Below are 22,562 nucleotides of genomic sequence, written 5' to 3'. Positions count from 1 at the left end.
GAAAAGCTGTGGAATGACCGGATCATTATTTTAAACTCACAACATCCCTATGAGATAAGACAGGTATTACCTTTATGCCAGTAGAACATAGAGCAACATAAATAATAAATGAATTTAATTTAAATTCAATTTAATTTAAATATAATTGAATGAAATTGTGGAAATCAAATAATCTCAGGTGAATTCTTAATTTAGGTGGGCTTTTTGTTTTTTTATTTCCCAGTGCCCCTATTTATCTATTATGTTTGTCTTAGAAGTTAACTCAATTTCCTGTGACATGACAGAGGTATAGAACTAAATAATGTTCCCATTTCATAACATAAATAATGAAGCTCAGAGGCCTAAGTTATGAGGCAATGTCCCAAGGAATCATTCCTAGACAGGGATAGGTGTGAGCTAGGGTGATGGTTACCACACTTCAGCCTAATGACAGGCCAGGCTACCTGCATCAGAATCACCTGGGAAGATTCTTAGACATATAGTACCAAAGTCCTCCTTCTCCCCCCAGATCCCGATTCAGTTGATCCAAGGAGGGTCCTGGGAGTGTGTATGTTTTAAAGAACCTCATATAATTCACAATTATCAAGAAATCCAGGTTTTTCTTGGGTCCAGCCCAATGGTCTAGTGGTTAAGTTTGGCGCGCTGTGCTTCGGCAGCCCGGGTTCAGTCCCCGGGCATGGACCTACACCACTCGTCAGTGGCCATGCTATGGCAGCAACTCACATACGAAATAGTGGAAGATTGGCAATAGATGTTAGCTCAGGGCAAATCTTCCTCGGCCAAAATAAATAAATAAAAAAGAAAGAAATCTAGGTTTCTCTTAGTTTGAGGTCCTATAGAAATGCAAATGTCTAGCTTGACGCAAAGGAGCATTTTTGTTCCTTTGATTATGTCTTCATTTTTAAAAGAGCCTCTTTTGGAAGAAAGGAGCTACATCACATATCAGATTGGAGGCATGACTAGTGAGTTTCACATTAAGGAAGAAAAGCTTAGAGCAGAAACCCAATAGATTTTCCGATTGCCTTGATCTATGGAAGCCAAGATCTTGGAAGATTCTGGACAGTTTTATTGAGGTATGATTTTTGCAGCATAAGATTCACTCACTGGGAATTTAATGATTTTTAGTAAATTTATAGAGTTGTGCATCCAGCACGTCACAATGCAAGCTATAGTCCACTTGGGAGATGAGGTCAGCAGGTCAGTTGTGAAGCTTAGAATTAGACAAGTAGATATGGGTAGTCTCAAGGCATTGCCTTTCTTTATTCTACAATTATTTAATAAATTGTTTCTTTGTTTTGTTTTTTTGTGAGGAAGATCAGCCCTGAGCTAACATCTGTTGCCAATCCTCCTCTTTTGCCGAGGAAGACTGGCCCTGAGCTAACATCCGTGCCCATCTTCCTCCACTTTGTGTGGGACGCCGCCTCAGCATGGCCTGACAAGCGGTGCATCGGTGGGCACCCGGCATCCGAACCCCGGCCGCCAGCAGCGGAGCACGCGCACTTAACCGTGACGCCATGGGGCAGGCCCCTGTTTCTTTGTTAAATGTTTTTTTTGAATAAAAAAATACATACACATGGCACAATGTTCAAAAGGCATAAATGGGTATATAAGAAGTCTCTCTCCCAACCTGTCATCCAGCCATTTGGTTTCTATTCCCAATAAATTGGTTCTTGAGTTGAATTACTGAGCTGCAATGGAAATATTTAGGCAAATTAAGTTTGAAATGACAGTGGAGCATCCAATACTATCTTGGAGTTTGGGCAAAAAGTAAGTGCTAGAGGTAAATATAAATATCATTCAGGTGATATATTGGAAGATCATCAATGGATATATTTTCTAAAGGATGGTGTAGAGAGAACAAAGAATATAACTTTGGGCACATTAATAGTTAGGAAGGAAGAATAGAAAGTAAAGATAGAGGAGAAAAAATTAGGATGAGAAGTTGAGAGAGAAATGAAATAAATCAGTATTATGAAAAGTAAGAGAGGAGTTTTAAAAATGTGCTGTTCAGTGGTCCCAAATGCTAAAAAGGTCATGGAGAATGAATTTATAATAAACTGAGATTAAAGCTTCAATAGAGATAGAGAGATAGGATGGGATTCACATTGTAGGAGATTAGGAAAATCCCATTGTAAGAGGACAATGGGATTTTCCAAATATATAAAGAGCTCTTACAAGCCAATAAGAAAAAGATGATCAACCCAGTAAAAATATACACAAAGAACTTGAACAGGCAAGAAACTGAAGAGGAAATGCATTGGGCAATAAACATATGACAACAATGGTGCTGGAACAACTGGACATCCCCTTGCAAAAAAATGAATCCAGACACAGATCTTAACGCCCTTCACAAAAATTAACTCAAAATGGATCATAGACTTAAACGTAAAATGCAAAACTATAAAACTCCTAGAAGATAACATAGGAGAAAACCTAGATGACCTTGCGTGTGGTGATACCATTTTAGATACAACACCAAAGACACAATCCATAAAAGAAATAATTGATAAGCTGGACTTCAGCAAAATTAAAAACTTCTGCTTTGCTAAAGAAAATATCAAGAGAATTAGAAGACATGCCACAAACTGGGAGAAAATATTTGCAAACGACACGTATGATAAAGGACTATTATCCAGAATATACAAAGAACTCTTAAAACTCAACAATAAGAAAACAACCTGATTTAAAAAAGTGCCAAAGACCTAACAGACACCTCACCAAAGAAGATATACAAATGGCCAATAGCATATGAAAAGATGCTCCACATCATATGTTATTAGGGAAATGAAAATTAAAACAATGGGATAGCACTACACACATACTAGAATGGCTAAAATCCAGAACACCAACACCACCAAATGCTGGCAAGGATGTGGAGCAACAGGAACTCTCATACATTGTTGGTGGGAATGCAAAATGGTACAGCCACTTTGGAAGACAGTTTGGGCTTTCTCATACTCAACTTATGATCCAGAAATTGCTCTCCTTGGTATTTCCCCAAAGGAGTTAAAAAATTATGTCCACACAAAAACCTGCACATGGATGTTTATAGGAGCTTTATTCATAATTGCCAAAACTTGGAAGCAACCAAGATATCTTTCAGTAGGCGAATGGATAAATTAACTGTAGTACATCTAGACAGTGGAATATTATTCAGCACTAAAAAGAGATGCTCTATTATGCCATGAAAAGACATGGAGGAACCTTAAATGCATATTACTAAGTGAAAGAAGCCAACCTGAAAAGGCTACAAACTGTATGATTCCAACTATATGACATTCTGGAAAAGGAAAAACTATGGGAACAATAACAAGATTAGTGGTTGCCAGGGATGGGTAGGCAGAGCACAGAGGATTCTAGGGCAAAAAAAAATACTCTCTATGGGGGGCCATCCCGGTGGTGTAGTGGTTAAGTCTCCGTGCTCTGCTTGGGCGGTCTGGGGTTCATGGGTTCAAATCCTGGGCGTGGACATATGCACCCCTCATCAAGCCGTGCTGTGGTGGCGTCCCATACATAAAGTAGAGGAAGATTGGCACAGATATTAGCTCAGCGACAATCTTCCTCAAGCAAAAAGAGGAGGATTGGCAGCAGATGTTAGCTCAGGGCCAATCTTCCTCACCAAAAAAAAATACTTTGTATGATATAATGATGGATATACATATGCCGTTATGTTTGGCCAAACCCTTAGAATACACAACACTAAGAGTGAACCTGAAGGTAAACTATGGACTTTGGGTGATTATGACAGGTCAATGTAGGTTCATCCTTGTTAAAAAACATACCATTCTGGGGCCGGCCCTGTGGCTTGGTGGTTAAGTGCGCGCGCTGCGATGCTGGTGGCCGGGGTTCGGATCCCGGGTGTGCATCGAGGCACCACTTCTCCGTTCATCCTGAGGCCGAGTCCCACATACAGCAACTAGAAGGATGTGCAGCTACAACATACAACTACCCACTGGGGCTTTGGGGGGAATAAATAAGATCTTTAGAAGCATTTCACCCTAAAAAAAAAAAAAACATACCATTCTGGTGAGTGATGATGACAATAGGGGAGACTATGCTTATGTGGGGGTAGGAGGTATATGGGAAATCTCTGTACCTTCCTCTCAATTTTGTTGTAAACCTAAAACTGCTCTAAAAAAGTCTTAAAAAAAAGATGTTTAATTTCACTTCTAATTGAATACATATATGCAAATTAAAACAGCAGGATATATATTTTTCTTAATATATCACCAAAGTTGAAAAGATTGACAATACCCAATGTTGGTAAGGATGTTAGAGAGCAAGAACTCTAACATACTCTAGGTGGTATTGTTATTTGATACCTTTTTTTATGTTATTTTTTATTTTTCTGCTGAGGAACGTTGAACGTTGGCCCTCAGCTAACATCCTCTTTTTGTATATGAGCTGCCGCCACAGCACGGCCACTGACAGATGAGTGATGTAGGTTGGCACATGGGAATAGGGCCTGGGCTGCTGAAGTGGAGCGAGCAGAACTTAACCACTATGCCACCAGGGCTGGCCAAGAATTCCACTTTTAAGAACGTAATCATTTTGCAAGTAGGCAAAGATGTATGTAGCAGGATGTTCATTACAGCTTTATTTATAATAATAAATGTTGGCTATAACCCCAATGTCCACTGGTAGTTACTAAACATTGGCACATTTGGACAATGGAATATTCTACAACCATTAAAAAACTAAAGTAGTGCTATATGTGCTGCCCTGGAAAAAAGTGAAAAGAGTAAATTGAAAAAGATTATGTAGTATAAGCTTGCTTTTATTTTAAATTATATATACATACATTAATATTTACATAGAAAAAGAAACACGAAGAAATATTCATCAAAGTCTTAATTATTTTGGTGAAATAGGATTACAAGAGATTTTCACTTTCTATTGTCATTGTTAGTTCACAATATTCATAGGACTGTTGTGAGGATTAAATGAGGTAATATGTCATAAGGCAATTGAAACAATGGCACATAGTACATAGAAGCTACTATATAAATATTATGCTATGTTAAATAGTTTTGAAATTTTTTGAGTTTTTACAATAAGCATGTATCTGTTACCTTTTTAAGCAGGAAAAAAAGATAATAAATGAGGTGGTGAAAATGCTGGCAGTATTTGAGCATTTTAAACATGAATGAAAGGTTAAAAATAAAATGGGAGTTTGAGGATGCTAATGGGTCCTCTATGCACATTTGAAAGAAGGAGCTAGTTGAAAAGGAAAAGTTGATAATGCCAAGGCCCAGAGAGAAGGGAAGGGGAAACTATAATATTATCAACTGATATTTAATGTTTACCATGGGCCAGGTGTTCCAATTGCTTTGGAGCCCACAGGGAGAAAAGGTTAATCTGGGAGTGGGGGAGGAACATCCTTTCTTTGAGATTAGAACAAAGATTCTTAACCTCAGCTCCCTGAAATTACATGCTAAATTTGATGGGCAAATGCATTTTTAAAAAAGCCAAAACAAGATCCATAATTGTCGTCCGATTTCTAAAGGAGTGTTTGAGCCTTCTCTTTCTAAGGTAAAAGACTCAAGGAAGGACAAAAGATAGGTTTTTAAAATATTTTGAGGTGAAGAGATGAGAAAATGAGAGAGCTTTTGCCAGATATCCTTTCTATCAGTTAAGTACGGTTAGAGATTCCTTTTCAAGACAGTGAAATTTAGTAATTATGACATTCCCAAGTTCTGATGATTGATTCATCCTCCTCCCTCTATAATACGTGTCTAATGGCAGTCAACTTCTATCCTTCAGCCTCCGCTTTTAGTTTTCACAGATCAATGGGTTCACCCAGAATCTATCATCTTTTCTTTCCACCTCCTCGCAATCTAAATTCTTTCCAAACACCTTTTCACGGAAGTCTTCTTTGATGAATATTAGTTTTGGATTCTAGATTTGGCTCTTAATCAACTTTTGGTAAGTAGCTTAATGCCTCTGATTCAGTTTTTTTGTATTCGTCAACTATCATTGAACGATCATTTCAATTTCTTATGAGGATCAAATGAGATAACATCTGTGAAAACCTCTTGCAAAGTTTTGGCAAATAGTGCTATGCAATCACGAAGCGTTAACTATTAATTTTCAATGTTAATGTGTTCAGTAATTTTTTAAAGCTTTCTGAAGAATCGGTGTCCTGCGCAGTCTCGCCCCCAAATAATGAAAGTGGGATGGGCGCTCCTCTCGGATTGAGGCTACATCTTTCGCTCCTTTTGTCTTTTAGTCGGACTAGAACTGTCATGGCGCCTTCAAGAAGAGGTGGAAGGCCTTCATTTCGCCCAGCAGAATCATCGGGGGCACCGGGCCCGGACGGAGGGGTGGACAGAGACACGACCCAGTGGTGACCGAAATACCGTAGCCTCGGAGAGGTCTCGGCCGGACAGGCTCAAGGGGAGGAGACCGGGTTGAAGACTATCCCTGCGAACGACCGTCTACCCGGGGCACCGCCCACCCCGGGCCGCCTCGTCCAATGGAAACCCAACGGCAGTGCGGCGCCGCTCATCTGTTGGTCGGACGCCGCGAGGGCGGGGCCCCCAGTTCGGTTGCGCTGCGAAGCGCAGCTGTGAGGGAGTCTCTGTGGTCCCGGGCCCCGGAACCCGAGCTGGAGCTGAAGCGCAGGCTGCCGAGAGCGAAGTCGGGAGGTGAGCGCCGAGGGGAATGGAGGGGAGGGAGAGGTTCGGCGAGAGAACGGGAGGATCGGGCTCTGCGGCCTGGGACGGTGGGACCCCGGCAGGCGGGTGTCGAGGCGGCCCTGCTCACTCGGCGGCCCAGCCTGGGCCCGCTGGAGCCGAGGGGCCGCCGCGGCCCCACAGTCCCTGCCTCCTCGACCTGCGGCGGGTGGCGGCGGAGGCGGCCCGGAATTCTGCCGGCGCGGGGCGCAGGGCCCTGGCGTTCGCGTCGAACTGGGGCTGACGAGAGGCGGGGCCCGCGGCGGGGGCGGGGGCGGCGGTCGCGGGCCCGGCGGCCTGCGGAAGCGCAGCGTCGGGGCCGCGCCTGCTCGCGGGGACTGCGCGCCGACTGCGCGGGGGCGTGGCCTGCGCCCCTGACGGCGCCGCGGGGCCGGCCTTTGATGAGGTGGCCGCTGCTCGCTCTTGGGGCCTGCCAGGCGGGCCGGCGCTCCCCTGCAGACACCGGGCAGGGAGACCTGTTGGAGTGTGAAATTCCTCCCCTGAGCTTGCTTTATATCTGACTGGACAGTCCTGCAGACCTCAGAGGCCCTCTTTGGTCCCCTCAGGGTGAGGGCATCCGAGAGGCCTGTGGCCTGCCAGCTGTTGCTGAGTTGAAATGCGGAGGGGCTGCAGTCCAAGTCAAAGCCTCGGAGAAAAACTTTGCAGGACAATCTACCCACATTGCTCAGAAGTGAACACACTGTGCAGCTCGGGGTGGCTGGAGGCGGCGAGGAGATTCCCTTTAGGGGCATAAATGGCCTTTTCCATATGTGATCTCATTTAAACCTCTGAACAACCCTGGGACAAAACTCCCAGTGTTGCAAAGGTTTCTTCATTAGTAGGGGAAGTGCGGGGGATCTTGAGCATTGACTTCATTTTGCCTGCTGGGGAAAGATTGGGAAAGGAGAGGACAAGCACATTCCAAGGGCATGTCCATGACTGATGAGGTTTGGCTTCTCTTGTGGTGCCCTACTGTGGGTTAATTGTGCCCTGGGTCCAGAAGTTTATTTTGAGCCCATTGGCTATAGGCTTCTTGTATTAGAGTTCCATTGGTATTTCCAATTGTAATCTAGCTGGAAATTTTACTTAGCTGTTCAGATTCAAGATGCATTCTATAAAAATAGCTGCTCTAGAAGGTAACCCATAAGAACTTTCTTACCATTTTCTTAGCTACTTTTTAGGGGAAGAAGAAGGAAAATGATCTCTAACTCAAGTTTTCTGATAGATTACTAAGACATGCAGATAGTAGTTTTCCTGGCTGGTTGAATGAAATCTCTCTGTGATAGGCAAAGACCTAGAAAATAACATAGGGAAATAACATCTTGCCAGATTTTCTCTGTAGTGCTTTGTTGCCCTCTGATATTTACTAGAATGTCATCTAATAAAAATCTCCTGACTTGGGTTAAACATAGTATAGGTTGCAGACAGAGATGAGCAGAAGGGGGCATTCCAGACTCCTAAAGAGAAATGAGAGCTTTTCAAAAGCTTGGTTTGATCAGAGGCTTCTGTATTCTGAGCTTACTTAGAGGAGCAAATCTACTTTCCAGGATATTATTTTCATCCTGGAGGGCACTCCCTTGAGACCAGCACACACAAGTTCCAACTCCTTCACAGCCTTTGTTCTTAGAGATATGGAATAACATTCAGTGGTTGTCCTGTGACTATCTGGACAAGTTAGTGATGTTTAGCTTTTGAGAATTCTTTTTTCAAGTAGCCACATCCCTGAGAAAATGCTATCTCTATATAGTACTTTTTCCTACAACGGCCGTATGTTGAGTTATTTGTGCTTGAAAGGAATACCTTTGTCAGATCCAGTGCCCCAGAGAATGGAGCCTTTGAGCTATGTGAGTGAAATGAAAGCTGAAAGTTTAATGTCTTAGATCTGCAATAAATTTGTGGCTCCATGAGTGTGGGTATCTCATTTGTTTTGTTCACTATTGTATCTCAAGCACCTAGCCCAGTGCTTAGCCCATAATAAGTGCTTAATAAACATTTGTTGAATGAGTGAATGAAAAAAAATGTTTTTAACCAATACCCATTTGCCACACTCACATCACAGGGAAGGTGAGGTCATCAGGGATGAAGTCACTAACCACTGCCAGTCACCTGGCCTAAGGGTGGCCTCACCATGGACTGGTAGGCTCATTCTGTGTATAGGAAGGATGGATAGTGAATGCCAAGGTTAGTTCTAGTGGAATAAATCAGCCAAGGGTTTCAGCTGAATAAATTCACTGAGAGTGCTAAAGGTCCAGCCTTGGGGCTGGTTCAGTGGAACATTTTGGGATCTGGCATCATCTGTCTTGAATACTGCCCATGTAGCTTAGTTCTTGAGTACAATGCAAATAGGGGTAGGTGAGGAATCACAGGGAAGGCTATTGGGTGAGTATTTGCTGAGAAGGAATGGAGCCCTTGATTTTGCTGTTCATTTGGACCTTACTAAGAGAGGTTATACTGCCATAAATCTTGTGTTTGCCACTTCTGGGTGGGTCATCTTCAACCAAGATAGCTCTCCTTCTCTAGACTAGGAGAGTAGTTAAATGTTTCAGTGTTCAGACAGGACTAATTCTGGTTTTTGATTTAAAGGAAACAAGGGAGGTATTTGGTTTATTTTCTTTTTAACTCCAGATGAAGTTAGTAGGATTAAATCTTTATAGATCTCCCCTAACCGTCTCTGCCTTCTCCCTCCATCCTTGCTCTAACCAATGTAGGCCTGAGTGTTTGTTCCAGCATGTCGGAGGGGGAGTCTCAGACAGTACTCAGCAGTGGCTCAGACCCAAAGGTAGAATCCTCATCCTCAGCTCCTGGCCTGACGTCAGTGTCACCTCCCGTGACCTCCACCACCTCAGCTGCTTCCCCAGAGGAAGAAGAAGAAAGTGAAGATGAGTCTGAGATCTTGGAAGAGTCACCCTGTGGGCGCTGGCAGAAGAGGCGAGAAGAGGTAAGGTGGTGGTAGTGTCCCTTTTGGAAGAGTGAATTCTAAGAGGTGAGAAGTAGAGGGGCAAAATCTCAAAAGGGCAGACCAAACTTCAACAGGTTGGAGCCTACAAGAAGATGATGGTATGGAGTATTAAAATGGAGGATTCATGAGGTAACTTTAATTCCTTTCCATTTTAATTTATCAGGTGAATCAACGGAATGTACCAGGTATTGACAGTGCATACCTGGCCATGGATACAGAGGAGGGTGTAGAGGTTGTGTGGAATGAAGTACAGTTCTCTGAGCGCAAGAACTACAAGCTGCAGGAAGTAAGTAATGGTGAAAGGATGCAGCCTATGGGGTGTTAGAACGCTGGTGTTTGAAGAGGAATTGGTGTTGGGAAGCTGACTATGAGGAGAGTATGTTGGGGTTAGACTGTTTCTGGGGAGGGATAGGGAATGGCTTTTCAGGATTACAATGATTTCTGAACTCTGTTATCCCACTGTCTCCCCTGCTCCCAGGAAAAGGTCCGTGCTGTGTTTGATAATCTGATTCAGTTGGAACATCTCAACATTGTTAAGTTTCACAAGTATTGGGCTGACGTTAAAGAGAACAAGGCCAGGGTAAGAACTTTTTCTTGAGCTTACTGCAGAGAGCCTAGCTATGTTTATTGTGCCTTTTACATTCAGAGGTTAAAACAAAGTAGTTTTGAAACAGAACTGGAATCAGCTGCTGTGGAGATGAGAGTAGGGCTTTGACTACCACCTTTGCCTCTTGTCTGGTTATAGTCAGGGCAGAAATGAGTGAACTTTTGTTTCCTCCTTCTCATAGCTCATGTTGCTCAGTAGTTTTCATTGTCCTATTAAATCTAAGGAAGTGATGCTTAACAAAACGAGAGAAACTTTAAAAAATAAAATACCAAGCTTCCAAATTTAATATGTATTTGCTGTATATGTTACCAGGTAAAGGATCATTACTACTGTAAGGCCTGATTTGTGTGCTTCACCTCTCCAGGTCATTTTTATCACAGAATACATGTCATCTGGGAGTCTTAAGCAATTTCTGAAGAAGACCAAAAAGAACCACAAGACTATGAATGAAAAGGTATGGAGGGAGAGCAGACAAAGCTTCAGGTTAGTTTAGGGGTTTAAAAAAGATTGTGTTAATTATGAAGCTGATCAGGAAGGGATGGAGGGAACTGGTTGGAGGGTTAAGAGAGGGGATTACTGCTGACCCTTGGATCAAACTCTGTTCCAGGCTTGGAAGCGCTGGTGCACACAAATCCTCTCTGCCCTAAGGTAAGTAGGATCTGGTTAGTGTCTTTCCCATATTTATTCCTGATTTAGTTCCTCCAAACAGATTTCAGGGCTCCACTCTGCTGTTTGTTTCTGCCTCTCCCACTTTCTTTGAGTCATATACTGTCAAGATTAGGCCCAAGATTGTGGGTCTTTTAAAGGGTCCATCCTAATGCCCTAACCACGATACTGTCTCCCACCTCTTTCTCCTAGTGCTTATCCAGTTCTTTAACTCATCAGGCATAATGGAGATTCAGAGTATGGGGATTATCTTTGTGGTGACCAGCAGGAGACCAGGCCCTTGCTCCTCTTAACCCCTGGGTTCCCCCTGCCCTAATTTCCCAGTGGCCCCTCTAACAGCCCAGTGCCCCCACAGCTACCTGCACTCCTGTGACCCCCCCATCATCCATGGGAACCTGACCTGTGACACCATCTTCATCCAGCACAACGGACTCATCAAGATTGGCTCTGGTGAGGGGAGGGAGAGGTTCTGGGCAGGGGAGCCTCGGGAATTTGGGAACCATGGGGGTAAGATAAAAAGAATGGGGGAGAGCAGAGCAAAATTCTGAGGTATGGGCTAGTGATAAGAGAAAGGACCTTGCTAGGGGTAATTCATAGGGAGAGGCCAATTAATTAGTAGAGAAGGGATATGGTCTAATCTTGCATCTTTTCTAAGGGAAAGTGGGGTTAATACAGAGATCTTGATAGGAGGTCGGGAAAGGGCAAGAGATGGGTGTAAGGTCTGACTTGAGCCCCTGGGGCCAGACTCGACCAAAGGAGGTTCCAGGCTGTGCCTGCTGTGAGTGCTTTCATTTGCTGTGTATCTGTGTGCAGTGTATAACATTTCTTTTTGCTGTGTCTGTGTGTTGTTTGTGTGTCCATTTGTCTGGGGCTTGGCTGCTCCATCGCTCACAACTTTTCTCTGTTTTCCTCCCTCCCGCTTACGGGCTGCTCTGTTCCCAACAGTCTTTCATAGGATTTTTGCTAATGGTGAGAGCTCCTTCTGCCCCACTTGGGGCTCTGTTTGTGCTCCCTCTGCTCCCCTTTGCGGCTGCCCAGTGCATGCAGTCGTGGGAGCAAGCCCTGTTCCCCTACCCGCCCTGCCTAATTATGCCTGCTTGGCTTCTGCCCCACCAGCCCTCCACCTGCTTGCCCTTCCATAACCTGCTTGTTTTGTGTGGATTCTGCCTGGCTGGCCACTTACATCCTGGATTCTTAATCCCCCTCATCATCAGGCTGGTTCCCTAAATCATTGTGCTCCCAGACTCTCTGTGACTTGTAGTCATTGTTTATGATCTGAGTGAGTCCAAACTGGGCCCTGCCCTGGTTCCTCTTTCAGCTCTGTGGCAGGCGATGTTGAGGGACAAGGGGATAGAGCAGGGGTCTAAAAATTTTGGTGGATTAAAAGTGAAACTGATTCAAGGGTATTGGTTCAATTTTGAGCTATTTTTGAGTTTCAGTCAGCAAAAGTGAGTAAGAAGGAGGCTACCTACCTGGGTGTGTGTTGTTAATCCTTCTAATCCTTCTTGATCCAAGTTTCTGAGGTCTTTAATTGTTCCACATTAGGAATGGCTGCCTGTTTTTATGCTCTTTGCAGGGTGGATGAAAGAACTAGACCAAACATTTTCATGTGATCAGGGATTAGATGTACCTGGGCTTTGGGAAAGGTGAACAGGTCACAAGTGCAAGTTTTTCCTTAGACTGTATTGGTCCTTGACCAGCCCGTGTACCTGTTAGTTTAGTGTGGAGCCTTTGTTGCTGAGTTAGGAACCTTAGATGGGAAGTGGTAGACCCAAGAAAGGTGAGGTAGGTGGTGTTCGTGTTTAATCTGTAGTTCATGATGGGAAAGGGATAGGTTTATGCCTTTTAAGGGTTAGAGACTTCAGGAGAGAATTTGGCTTTTGGGGGCCTCTCTCTGGAGTGAGACTATGCTTTGTTCATGGTGGTCAGATTGTGGGTATCTCCCCTACTCCCAGTGGCTCCTGACACTATCAACAATCATGTGAAGACTTGTCGGGAAGAGCAGAAGAATCTACACTTCTTTGCACCAGAGTATGGAGGTGAGGCATCCCAATTTCTCTGCCCTGTGCCCATCCCCAGGTTTCCCACCTTATAACCTGAGGGACAGAGGTAACATAATTGAAACTTCCAGTCCTTCTCTACTGGCATACAAAAAGTTTGTTTTAAGGCATTTCTGTCACCCCCTACCCCCATCCTCTGATTCACCAAAATCTTCTTTGTTTTCCCTAGAAGTCACTAACGTGACAACGGCAGTGGACATCTACTCCTTTGGCATGTGTGCACTGGAGGTTAGGAGACCAGAGGGGGTGGTGGTGGAAAGGGGTCAAATTAGAAGATGGAAGGCGGAAATGGAGGGAGGACAAGTATGGTACTGGTCTTGAGGGAGTGACTGTGGGAGCATTGAGGTTCTTAGGTCTCTACTTTTCCTCTTTATTCCCCCTACTGCAGATGGCAGTGCTAGAGATTCAGGGCAATGGAGAGTCCTCATATGTGCCACAGGAAGCCATCAGCAGTGCCATCCAACTTCTAGAAGACCCATTACAGAGGGTAAGAATCTTCAGAACTTTTCTCCCTCCTTAACAGACTTTGAAATGTCTTCAGGTTCTTCTTCCTTCCTACCTACTGGGAATATGCGCTCTTCTAAGAACAAGAGAACACAAAGCAGAAAGGACAGCGAAAGGCAGTGAACATTTCCCTAGGTGGTGCCTACCATGTTTTTTGTATACACACACACAGGTTAGGAGTTTAAGATGGGTAATATTGAGGCTAAAGGTTGGATGTTAATTTAGGCGTGTCTACATGGAGGTAAGCTAAATTGATGGTTACCTCAAATAATTGGTATACACCCTCAGACCATCATGTTGATAATTTTAAACAAATCAATCCGTTTGAATTAATCAAATCAGTCCTTCAGGGTTTTGTATTTATATAGTTTTAGTTAAGGAAAATGCCCTGAAATAATGAGCTGAGATTAATAAGAATAGTTTGTACCTCAGATAAGTGTAAAAGGGAGCAGGACAGAAAAGAAGACTAGTGGGAGGTCTTGAGGCTGGTGTGGAATAAGTTTCTAGTTCAGTATTAGTGTGGGGTGTTGAAGTGAAAGATTAGGTATAGGACCTTGTTGGCCTTCAAGACTGAAAGGAGCAAAGCAGGTTAATTGTCATGGGACCTATGGGAGGTGGAAAACCTTGGGGAAATCCAATGAATTTAATAAATGATTGTAGTGCACAAAGGAAATTGTACTGGGCTTGCAAAATAAAAAGATGATGAATGTTACTGACACAATGGGTAAGTTTGGGAAGAGAGAAAGTAAATTTGGCAAGGCTGGAGAAGAAGTTGGGCAGTGAGTGGACTAATGAAGCAGAAAGGTAGAAAATAAGGAAAAAAGAAATCATAAGTTTGAGCAGTAAAGAAAAGAGAAAGCTTGTGGTTGGAGAAAATGAAAATAATTAAAACTGGAAAGACAGTGAATGATGCCTTTCATAGAATATCTTATAGTTTTCAAGGCCCTTTCAAATACATTTAGCAATATGTTCCCTCAACAAGTGCTGAGCAACTAGTATGTACAAAGCTTTGTGCTAAGTATAATGAGAGAGAGAAAGATGAACACAGTGGGGTGCTTGCTAGATGCTTGCTCCACTTCCTTGTTCCCATTTCTAGGAGTTCATTCAAAAGTGCCTGCAGTCTGAGCCTGCTCGCAGACCAACAGCCAGAGAACTTCTGTTCCACCCAGCACTGTTTGAAGTGCCCTCGCTCAAACTCCTTGCTGCCCACTGCATTGTGGGACACCAACGTGAGTCCCTTTGGCCCTCCTAGGAATTTTCTTCCAGTCTGGAACCTTGTAACTGTCACTGGCATGCTCTCTTTTCTCTTCTACTTCCAAAGGGATTCTTTTTTTTTTTTTTTTTTGTGAGGAAGATCAGCCCTGAGCTAACATCCATGCCAATTCTCTTTTTGTTGGGGAAGACTGGCCCTGAGCTAACATCTATTGCCAATCCTCCACCTTTTTTTCCCTTTTTCTCCCCAAAGCCCCAGTAGATAGTTGTATGTCATAGGTGCACATCCCCTTCTAGTTGTTGTATGTGGGACACCACCTCAGCATGGCCGGACAGGCAGTGCGTGGTTGCACAACCGGGATCTGAAACCGGGCCGCCAGTAGCGGAGCGCACGCACTTAATCGCTAAGCCACGGGGCCAGCCCCCACAAGGGGATTCTTTACCCCTTAGGACCCCTGTTATCCTTCTGTGACATTAGTCTGATTATCCTTCTGTAACTTCTTCTTCCATCATACCTTCCAGACATGATCCCAGAAAATGCTCTGGAGGAGATCACCAAAAACATGGATACCAGTGCTGTACTGGCTGAAATCCCTGCCAGACCAGGAAGAGAACCAGTTCAGACTTTGTGAGTAACTAACTGAAAGGGTCTGAAAGGGCCAGACGGGTCACTACTACCCTGAGCGTTCTGTCAACTGTCCATTCTCTGGGAATGGTTGAATCTGCTATTTTGCTTGTTTCCTTCCTTCCATCTTCTTACTCTCTTTTCTCCTCCAGGTATTCTCAGTCACCAGCTCTGGAATTGGATAAATTTCTTGAAGATGTCAGGTGAGAGAAGAGCGGGAAGGCTTCCTTGAGGAAGCAGGGGTGGGTGCCCTAAGGTATTCTCAGAGCCCATGTGACCTGTCTGATTTCCCTTTAGGAATGGGATCTACCCCCTGACAGCCTTTGGGCTACCTCGGCCCCAGCAACCACAGCAGGAGGAGGTGACATCACCTGTGGTGCCCCCCTCTGTCAAAACTCCAACACCTGAACCAGCTGAGGTGGAGACCCGCAAGGTGGGGCTTTGTGAGTGTGGATGGCTCTGTGGTCATGGTGGAAAGGAGAGGATATCTCAAGGCTTTGTCCTTTATTTTTTAAATTTTATTTATTTATTTATTTTTTCCCCCAAAGCCCCAGTAGATAGTTGCATGTCATAGCTGCACATCCTTCTAGTTGCTGTATGTGGGACGTGGCCTCAGCATGGCCAGAGAAGCGGTGCGTCGGCACGTGCCCGGGATCCGAACCCGGGCCGCCAGCAGCGGAGCGTGCGCACCCAACTGCTAAGCCACGGGGTTGGCCCTCAAGGCTTTGTCCTTTAGAGGAAAGAATGCATTTCTGCTCCCTGACAATCATGTCCTGTGGGCTGGAAAGGCTTCCAGCTGTTGGGTTGTTTTATACTGACTAGTCTCTACTCTAGTGACCCTCTCTGTCCCCTCTCCCTAGGTGGTGCTCATGCAGTGCAACATTGAGTCAGTAGAGGAGGGAGTCAAACACCATGTAAGGCTCAGGGCCAGGACTGCATAGGGCTGGGTGGCCAGAGGGTGGGGAAGAGGAGCCTCATTTTCTGATTGTCCTATTCTCCAGCTGACACTTCTGCTGAAGCTGGAGGACAAACTGAACCGGCATCTGAGCTGTGACCTGATGCCAAGTGAGTCTCTCTTTTCCCTCAGAATGGAGGGAGTCTATGAGCCTTATCTATGAGGGACATATTCGGGGTGGGGAAAATGACAGGGCAGTAACACACTGACTCACATAGAATGAATATCTTAGCTCCTAAAATTGGAGGGTGGATCTCACAGTTTTGCTTGTATCATTCTTTCCCAGCCAGGGTAACCCAACTGGGGCTATTTGAAGGGCTCTGTGCCCCTCACTCCCACACTGTACTCACCCTCTCCTGTTTCTCTGTCAGATGAGAACATCCCCGAGTTGGCTGCTGAGCTGGTGCAGCTGGGCTTCATTAGTGAGGTGAGGTTTCTGCCTTCAGCTGCCCTGGCTGCCTCCATTCTTCTCTGCTCTCAGCCTGTCTCACTGAGCTCTTCTCTCCCCAGGCTGACCAGAGCCGACTGACTTCTCTGCTAGAGGAGACCCTGAACAAGTTCAATTTTGCTAGGAACAGCACCCTCAACTCAGCCGCTGTCACCGTCTCCTCTTAGAGCTCACTCGGGCCAGGCCCCTAATCTGAGCTGTGGCTGTCACTAGACGTGCCACAGCCTTCCTGCCCCTTCCCCCCAGTCAGTATTACCCTGTGAAGCCCCTTCTCTCCTTTATTATTCAGGAGGGCTTTGGGGCTCCCTGGTTCTGAGCATCACCCTACCCTTTCCCCTTCTCTTCCTCCCCTCTGCACTTTGTTTACTTGTTTTGCACAGACGTGGGCCTGGGCCTTCTCAGCAGCCGCCTTCTAGTTGGGGGCTAGTAGCTGATCTGCCGGCTCCCGCCCAGCCTGTGTGGGAAGGAAGCCCACGGGCACTAGGGGAGCTGAATTTTACAATCCCGCTGGGGCGGATGGGGCGGGAGAGAAGGGTGGTGCTGCAGTGGTGGCCCTGGGGGGCCATTCGATTCGCCTCAGTTGCTGCTGTAATAAAAGTCTACTTTTTGCTATAAGTGTCGTGTGTGTTTGCACCTTCCCCGCTAGGGGGAGTGGGGCGCGGGGGTTGGGCCTCCAGGTAGTAATCGGGCGGAACTGGCCACCGGGAGAGCGAGGGAGGGGCCGGGGCCAGGTAGAGGTGCCCGGCGGCGAGGCGCCGAGGGACGGAATGAGGTGCTGCCGCCTCTGCAGATTCGGTAACTTCCGGGCCCTCCGGTCTCGGTCTCGTTCCCCTGCGCCTACCCTCGGCCCGTCCTACAGCCCCCGGTTAGCCTGGGGCTGCCGCGAGGGGCCTCGCGCTTCCTCTCCCGGCTCAGGCCTGCCCCTCACCGGTGCTTTGCAGACGCGGCCCGGGGTCCCCGGCGGCTTATGCGCGTGGGCCTCGCATTGATCCTGGTGGGCCACGTGAACCTGCTGCTGGGGGCCGTGCTGCACGGCACCGTCCTGCGGCACGTGGCCAATCCCCGCGGCGCCGTCACTCCGGAGTACATCACCGCCAATGTCATCTCCGTGGGCTCAGGGCTGCTGGTGAGCGCCGCAGGCGGGGTGGGGCGGGGCCGCGGCCCGGCGGTGCGGAGAGCAACGCGGGCCTCAGGCTTTGTGTCTTGCAGAGTGTTTCCGTGGGACTTGTGGCCCTCTTGGCATCCAGGAACCTTCTTCGCCCACGACTGGTGAGAGGGGATTTCCGGAGCTTTAATGAGTAGGCCTTGAGTCAAGGAAATGGGGGCTGACACAGCTTCATCTTTAAGTAGGAGGAGGAGCCTCAAATAGAGAAACCTGAGGAGTCTAGTCAGGGGGAGAGTCAGCTGCCCCCAGGCTGCTCACCCTGACTTTCTGCTCTCGCCAGCACTGGGCCCTGCTGGCACTAGCTCTGGTGAACCTGCTCTTGTCCGCTGCCTGCTCCCTGGGCCTCCTCCTTGCTGTGTCACTCACTGTGGCCAATGGCGGCCGCCGTCTTATTGGTGACTGCCATCCAGGACTGCTGGATCCTTTGCTACCGCTGGACCAGGGGCCTGGACACACTGACTGCTCCTTTGACCCCACAAGAATCTATGTGAGTCCATTCTCTTCTCAAAAGGATGAGGAGGATGGTCCTGCCCTTTTAATTTGCCCCTATTTGCCAATCGTGCCCTGGTCCCTCTTAGTCCCCCACCATTCCTCTTCCCCTGTTAGGATACAGCCTTGGCTCTCTGGATCCCTTCTTTGCTCATGTCTGCAGCGGAGGCTGTTCTGTCTGGTTACTGCTGTGTGGCTGCACTCACTCTACGTGGGGTTGGGCCCTGCAGGAAGGAAGGACTACAGGGGCAGGTAAGGAAGATGAACAGGAAGGGTTCATTCAACACAGATTGGCTGTGTTGAAAAGATGCTGAACTATAATTCAGGGCCGGAGTACTAACTCTACCCTCTTCTGCAGCTGGTGGAACTGACAGAGCTTGAACTTCCTAAATTTAAAAGGCAGGAAAATGAACAGCTACTGGATCAAAATCAAGAAATCCAGGCATCACAGAAAAGTTGGGTTTAGGACAGGTAATGGGCGGTGAGGATTGTGGCCTGGGAAAAGGGTGGGGGCAGGGAACCACTCTTAAAACTGGGTTGAGTCCTTTGCTATGCTGTTTGTCCTCTGACCGAGGCTACCTCCTATCATGCAGGTGCTGATCCAGAGGCTCAGTCCCCAAGAGTTTTCCACTGACTCCTAGGATGATATAAACAATTATAATAAAAGAACTCTTTTATTCTACTTGATTATGATTCTTTTGGAGGAAAAAGGACACTGGATTGGTGTTGGGGGTGACCTTCATCAAAGAATACAGTGGTCTCAGTTACAAGACTTTAATGAGGGAGAGAATCTAATAACTCTTCCTTGAGCTCTACCAGTTACTGAAAGGAAAAGCTGGTGCTGGGTAGCCCTCCACACCACTGACTGATGAATTTCAGCACATCCTGGCATACTGGGCTGTGGGAGGTCTGTGAGGAAACAGAAAGAACATGAGAGGAACTCATTAGTGCTGAGAAAAACATTCCTGATATAAAGAAAATCAACTCCATCTCAGCATGGGGAGCAGGGTTCAAGGCCTGCACCTGCCTTCTTGACAATCCCACCCACCCTTCTAGTGGTTTGTTGTTGTTCTTCAGTGCTGCTCTCCCTGCCCCCGTTCTTCAAGTCTCCCTCTCTAACCTTGATAGCCATAAGGAACTTATTCCAGTTGTCCTTGTTAGCTGCCTTCCCTGGCCGCTTAAATTCAATTTTGTTCCTCAGAATGGGGTATCCTGTGGGGAAGAAAAAAAAGTGAACTGGGGTTTGAAAGGGATTGAGAGGGGAAAACGACAAGCAATTTGGGGTACAAAGTAGGCTGTTCTTGTCTTCTGCATTCTTTACTGAATCACAGTAAAATAGTTTCTTGATCCTGCTGTTTTTCCTTCCTTTCCACCCACCACAGAATATGGGGTGCTGTAGGATTCTGTACCAGTAATGAGGCAGGGCAGTGCCCGAACTCCAGTGCTCGCTGCCACCAGGGAAGCCTCGTAGGCACCACGCTCATCCTGAGGCAGAACTTGTTCCAGCCGCTGGTCCATTGAGACTGTGAGCACCCAGTCTCGAACCTCTTCTCTCTGAGCCTCCTAGGAAGGACAGGGAGCAGCAGCTTCATGCAGGGCAGGGCAAGTGGAGGGTGGTAGGTGAGGGGGTTTGCTAAGCCAACACCCTGTGTACTGCCTTTTACCCATAAATGAGTCTCCTTGGACTGGGGGTCACAGTCACAGCCTTAGCTTTTTCCTCTGCTTCTACTTTCACTGAAGGAATAGTGAGGGCTGAGACCCTTCCAAAGATGTTGCTGACTGATGCCCATTACAAAGGGTTGGGGGGGACCAACCTAATATGTCCTCCCTTCTCAGTGGACTCACACTGGTGGGGCCTCCTGTTCTCCAATCCTGCACCCTTACCGGTATGTGCTGCTTGGCTGGGAGTGGCACCTCAAAGGGAATGTCTGTATCCTGAAAGTCAGAGTGGTCAAGGGCATCCAGAGTCCCTTCTTCGATTGCCTGCGGTAGAATGGGTAGCCATGAGATAGGCACAGCCTGTGACCGGCAAAACCTCCCAACCTCTGGGCACAACTTGCCTACTCACATCCGTCAGATCCAAAAAGCGGTTGAGGAAGATGAATGCCATGTTCTCCCAGCCAACTGCCTGCAACAGAGGAAAGTTGCAAGTGGGAGTGAGCAGCTGGGCTGGACGCTGCTTTTCCAGGATGCAGGGCAAGAATCCAGGAAGATACAGGAAAACAATATCCTCCATAACATCAGCCCTACACTCAGCTTTGCTCTACCTGAGCAGATGGGATATTCTACCTTCCAACTTTTGATTTCCTTATCTCCTCGGCCCCACCCTTCCTTGTCCCAGCTCACCTTGGCAGCAATGCCTGCTTCATAGAAGGCCTTGTCTGCAGGTAGGAGCTGGGTGTGGCGTAACAGCGAAACAGAAAGCCTGGCAGCCACAGTTTCCTATGGATTAAAGTCTAAGCATTATGATTCTGGCACTATAGTGACTGGGCTACCAGACCAATGATCTTATAACTAAGGCAGCCACAGAACCAGAAAACCAACAAATCAGTATTATATTGCTCTGGATTTCAAGCAGTTCTGGGTCTTAGTTTTCTTCATCTGCACAAGAGAACTGGACTTAGATTATTTCTAAATCTCCTTCCACTTCTAGAATTCTATCATCCAAGTATATGAACTAAATATACGATATACTATCAGGAATAAGCCAAAATTATGTATATATTATAAGAGGTCAATACAGAAATCATGGGATTTGAATGTTTAAGCATAATGTGGCTGGAACAATGTGGGCACAGAGCCCTTAGAAGGTCAAAGGAGTACAGGAAGAAAACCATCTCAGCAAGGGTCAAAGATTCCTTTAAACAGAAGAGAAGCTAGCAGAGAAGTAGGCCAAGCTTGAGAATCCAGAACTTGAATTCATTCAACTTAAATACATTTGAAGATGTGTCCATAAGACTGAATACTCCTCCCGCCTCCATCTCACCAGCTGTTTGACGCTCTGGGCCGCAGAGCGAGTGGCATAGTAATGAGCGATCAGCAGCATCGTCTCGAACTCCTCATGGGCTGGAGAGTTTGCCTCACTGGACTTTACCAGGTTTTCACACTAGAGCAGGAAGAGCCTGGGTCAGGGGTCAGAGGAGTGCCAGGGCCATAGAGTGGTCAGTAGACCACTGGTCACCTGGACAAGGAAGGTACAATACAACTGAGGGTAAAGGTTTATGTGCATGAAAGAAGAGACGAGGACAGGGACAAGTGGAGTAGCCTTTTCACTCTTCTTGACCGGACTTCCTCACCAGGTTGAAGAGGACATCCCGAAGATCAGCCCAGTTGTGATAGGCCTCAGCACTGTTGGTCCCAGGTGAGCTCACCATGTCAGTGAAGATCCTCTTGTAGATGTTGAAGTTCTGGAGGTAGACAGGGAAAGGAAGGCTAAGTGAGAAGGGGACAACTAGAAGAAAGTCAGTGGAAGTGGGGCCAAAGAGAGGAAAACAGGCTGTAAATGTGTGCATAGAGGAGGGAAAGGACAATGATGGAGAAAGTGTTGATTATTTTTAGGGATGAGAAAGAAGAGGAGTAAGAAAATAACTATTTCTTACTAATTGGTGTTCTTTGAGTGTGGGAAAATGTGTGAATGTGAATGCACAGTTACAGTATTAATGGGCTAATATTCCAGAGAGCTGTGATGCTCAGATAGGAGAGTGGTGTTTATTCTCTGGAGGAAGTTATTAAGGCCCTAGGGGTGTGTGCAGGATTCATCTCTGAAAGACTGTTCTCTGTGTGTTAGCTAAGAGCATGGGGAGGTTGGGTGTTTCTTCAAAGGGTAAATCCTCCAGAGAGGCTGTATATTTCAGAAGAGGCTGGGAGGGGTCTCTGGGCATGATGCTCTCTAATGAAGGAATCCTTTGAGAAGATAGTTCCTGAGAGGATGGGTGGTTCTTGAGGAGAAGGTAAGACTTTCCTTGAGGAAACATTCACCCCAAGAAGCAAGCTGTACCTGAGGGTTAGCAGGGGCTCCATGTTGCACATACTGGGCCAGTGCCTGGGCACAGCCACCCTCTCGGATCAGGTGAGTCGCATACAAAGCCACGTACTTGTGCAGAATCTTGTAGTTCTGTCCCGGGGGTGGAGGAAAAGCATGGGGGAGGCTGGGATCAGTAAGACAAGACAGTGAGGGTGGGGTGCTGACTTGAGGCTG

At 46.5% G+C, this 22,562-nt stretch overlaps 3 protein-coding genes across 3 annotated transcripts in view; 2 read left to right on the top strand and 1 right to left on the bottom strand.

Moving 5' to 3' along the window:
* Nucleotides 1–6,538: 6,538 nt before the first annotated feature.
* NRBP1 (nuclear receptor binding protein 1) lies at nt 6,539–17,325 on the top strand. The gene is made up of 18 exons (XM_058551548.1): nt 6,539–6,647; nt 9,383–9,612; nt 9,797–9,919; nt 10,112–10,213; nt 10,605–10,694; nt 10,848–10,888; nt 11,262–11,356; nt 12,862–12,945; nt 13,136–13,194; nt 13,355–13,453; nt 14,567–14,699; nt 15,205–15,310; nt 15,460–15,510; nt 15,605–15,740; nt 16,168–16,221; nt 16,309–16,372; nt 16,634–16,689; nt 16,773–17,325. The coding sequence occupies exons 2-18, from the start codon at nt 9,403–9,405 to the stop codon at nt 16,875–16,877; spliced, it is 1,608 nt and encodes a 535-aa protein (XP_058407531.1). The 5' UTR covers nt 6,539–6,647; nt 9,383–9,402; the 3' UTR covers nt 16,878–17,325.
* A 97-nt stretch (nt 17,326–17,422) lies between these two features.
* KRTCAP3 (keratinocyte associated protein 3) lies at nt 17,423–19,046 on the top strand. Its single transcript, XM_058551549.1, has 7 exons — nt 17,423–17,505; nt 17,652–17,836; nt 17,920–17,979; nt 18,156–18,362; nt 18,482–18,616; nt 18,723–18,835; nt 18,958–19,046. The coding sequence occupies exons 1-6, from the start codon at nt 17,478–17,480 to the stop codon at nt 18,828–18,830; spliced, it is 723 nt and encodes a 240-aa protein (XP_058407532.1). The 5' UTR covers nt 17,423–17,477; the 3' UTR covers nt 18,831–18,835; nt 18,958–19,046.
* The window catches only part of IFT172 (intraflagellar transport 172), a 33,316-nt gene continuing 29,271 nt past the window's right edge, over nt 18,518–22,562 (bottom strand). The window contains exons 40-48 of the mRNA XM_058551552.1: nt 22,362–22,478; nt 21,661–21,771; nt 21,351–21,470; nt 20,711–20,806; nt 20,433–20,492; nt 20,249–20,347; nt 19,774–19,927; nt 19,485–19,576; nt 18,518–19,273 (exon numbers count right to left, since the gene is read on the bottom strand). Of these exons, the coding sequence (XP_058407535.1) occupies nt 19,184–19,273; nt 19,485–19,576; nt 19,774–19,927; nt 20,249–20,347; nt 20,433–20,492; nt 20,711–20,806; nt 21,351–21,470; nt 21,661–21,771; nt 22,362–22,478 (939 nt within the window). The 3' untranslated portion in view covers nt 18,518–19,183. The remainder of the gene's footprint in view (nt 19,274–19,484; nt 19,577–19,773; nt 19,928–20,248; nt 20,348–20,432; nt 20,493–20,710; nt 20,807–21,350; nt 21,471–21,660; nt 21,772–22,361; nt 22,479–22,562) is intronic.

This window comes from Diceros bicornis, chromosome 12, assembly GCF_020826845.1.
Source record: "Diceros bicornis minor isolate mBicDic1 chromosome 12, mDicBic1.mat.cur, whole genome shotgun sequence".
NCBI lineage: Eukaryota > Metazoa > Chordata > Mammalia > Perissodactyla > Rhinocerotidae > Diceros > Diceros bicornis.
This window is presented reverse-complemented; position numbering and strand designations above follow the sequence as displayed.

Bases quoted from the DNA above. Each gene is read 5' to 3' on its own strand.
- NRBP1 (XM_058551548.1), top strand. From the start codon at position 9,403: ATGTCGGAGGGGGAGTCTCAGACAGTACTCAGCAGTGGCTCAGACCCA. The intron at 10,889-11,261 runs GTAAGTAGGATC...GTGCCCCCACAG, and splicing joins CAAATCCTCTCTGCCCTAAG to CTACCTGCACTCCTGTGACC. The intron at 15,511-15,604 runs GTGAGAGAAGAG...ATTTCCCTTTAG, and splicing joins AAATTTCTTGAAGATGTCAG to GAATGGGATCTACCCCCTGA.
- KRTCAP3 (XM_058551549.1), top strand. From the start codon at position 17,478: ATGAGGTGCTGCCGCCTCTGCAGATTCG. The intron at 17,980-18,155 runs GTGAGAGGGGAT...TGCTCTCGCCAG, and splicing joins ACCTTCTTCGCCCACGACTG to CACTGGGCCCTGCTGGCACT. The intron at 18,363-18,481 runs GTGAGTCCATTC...TTCCCCTGTTAG, and splicing joins TTGACCCCACAAGAATCTAT to GATACAGCCTTGGCTCTCTG.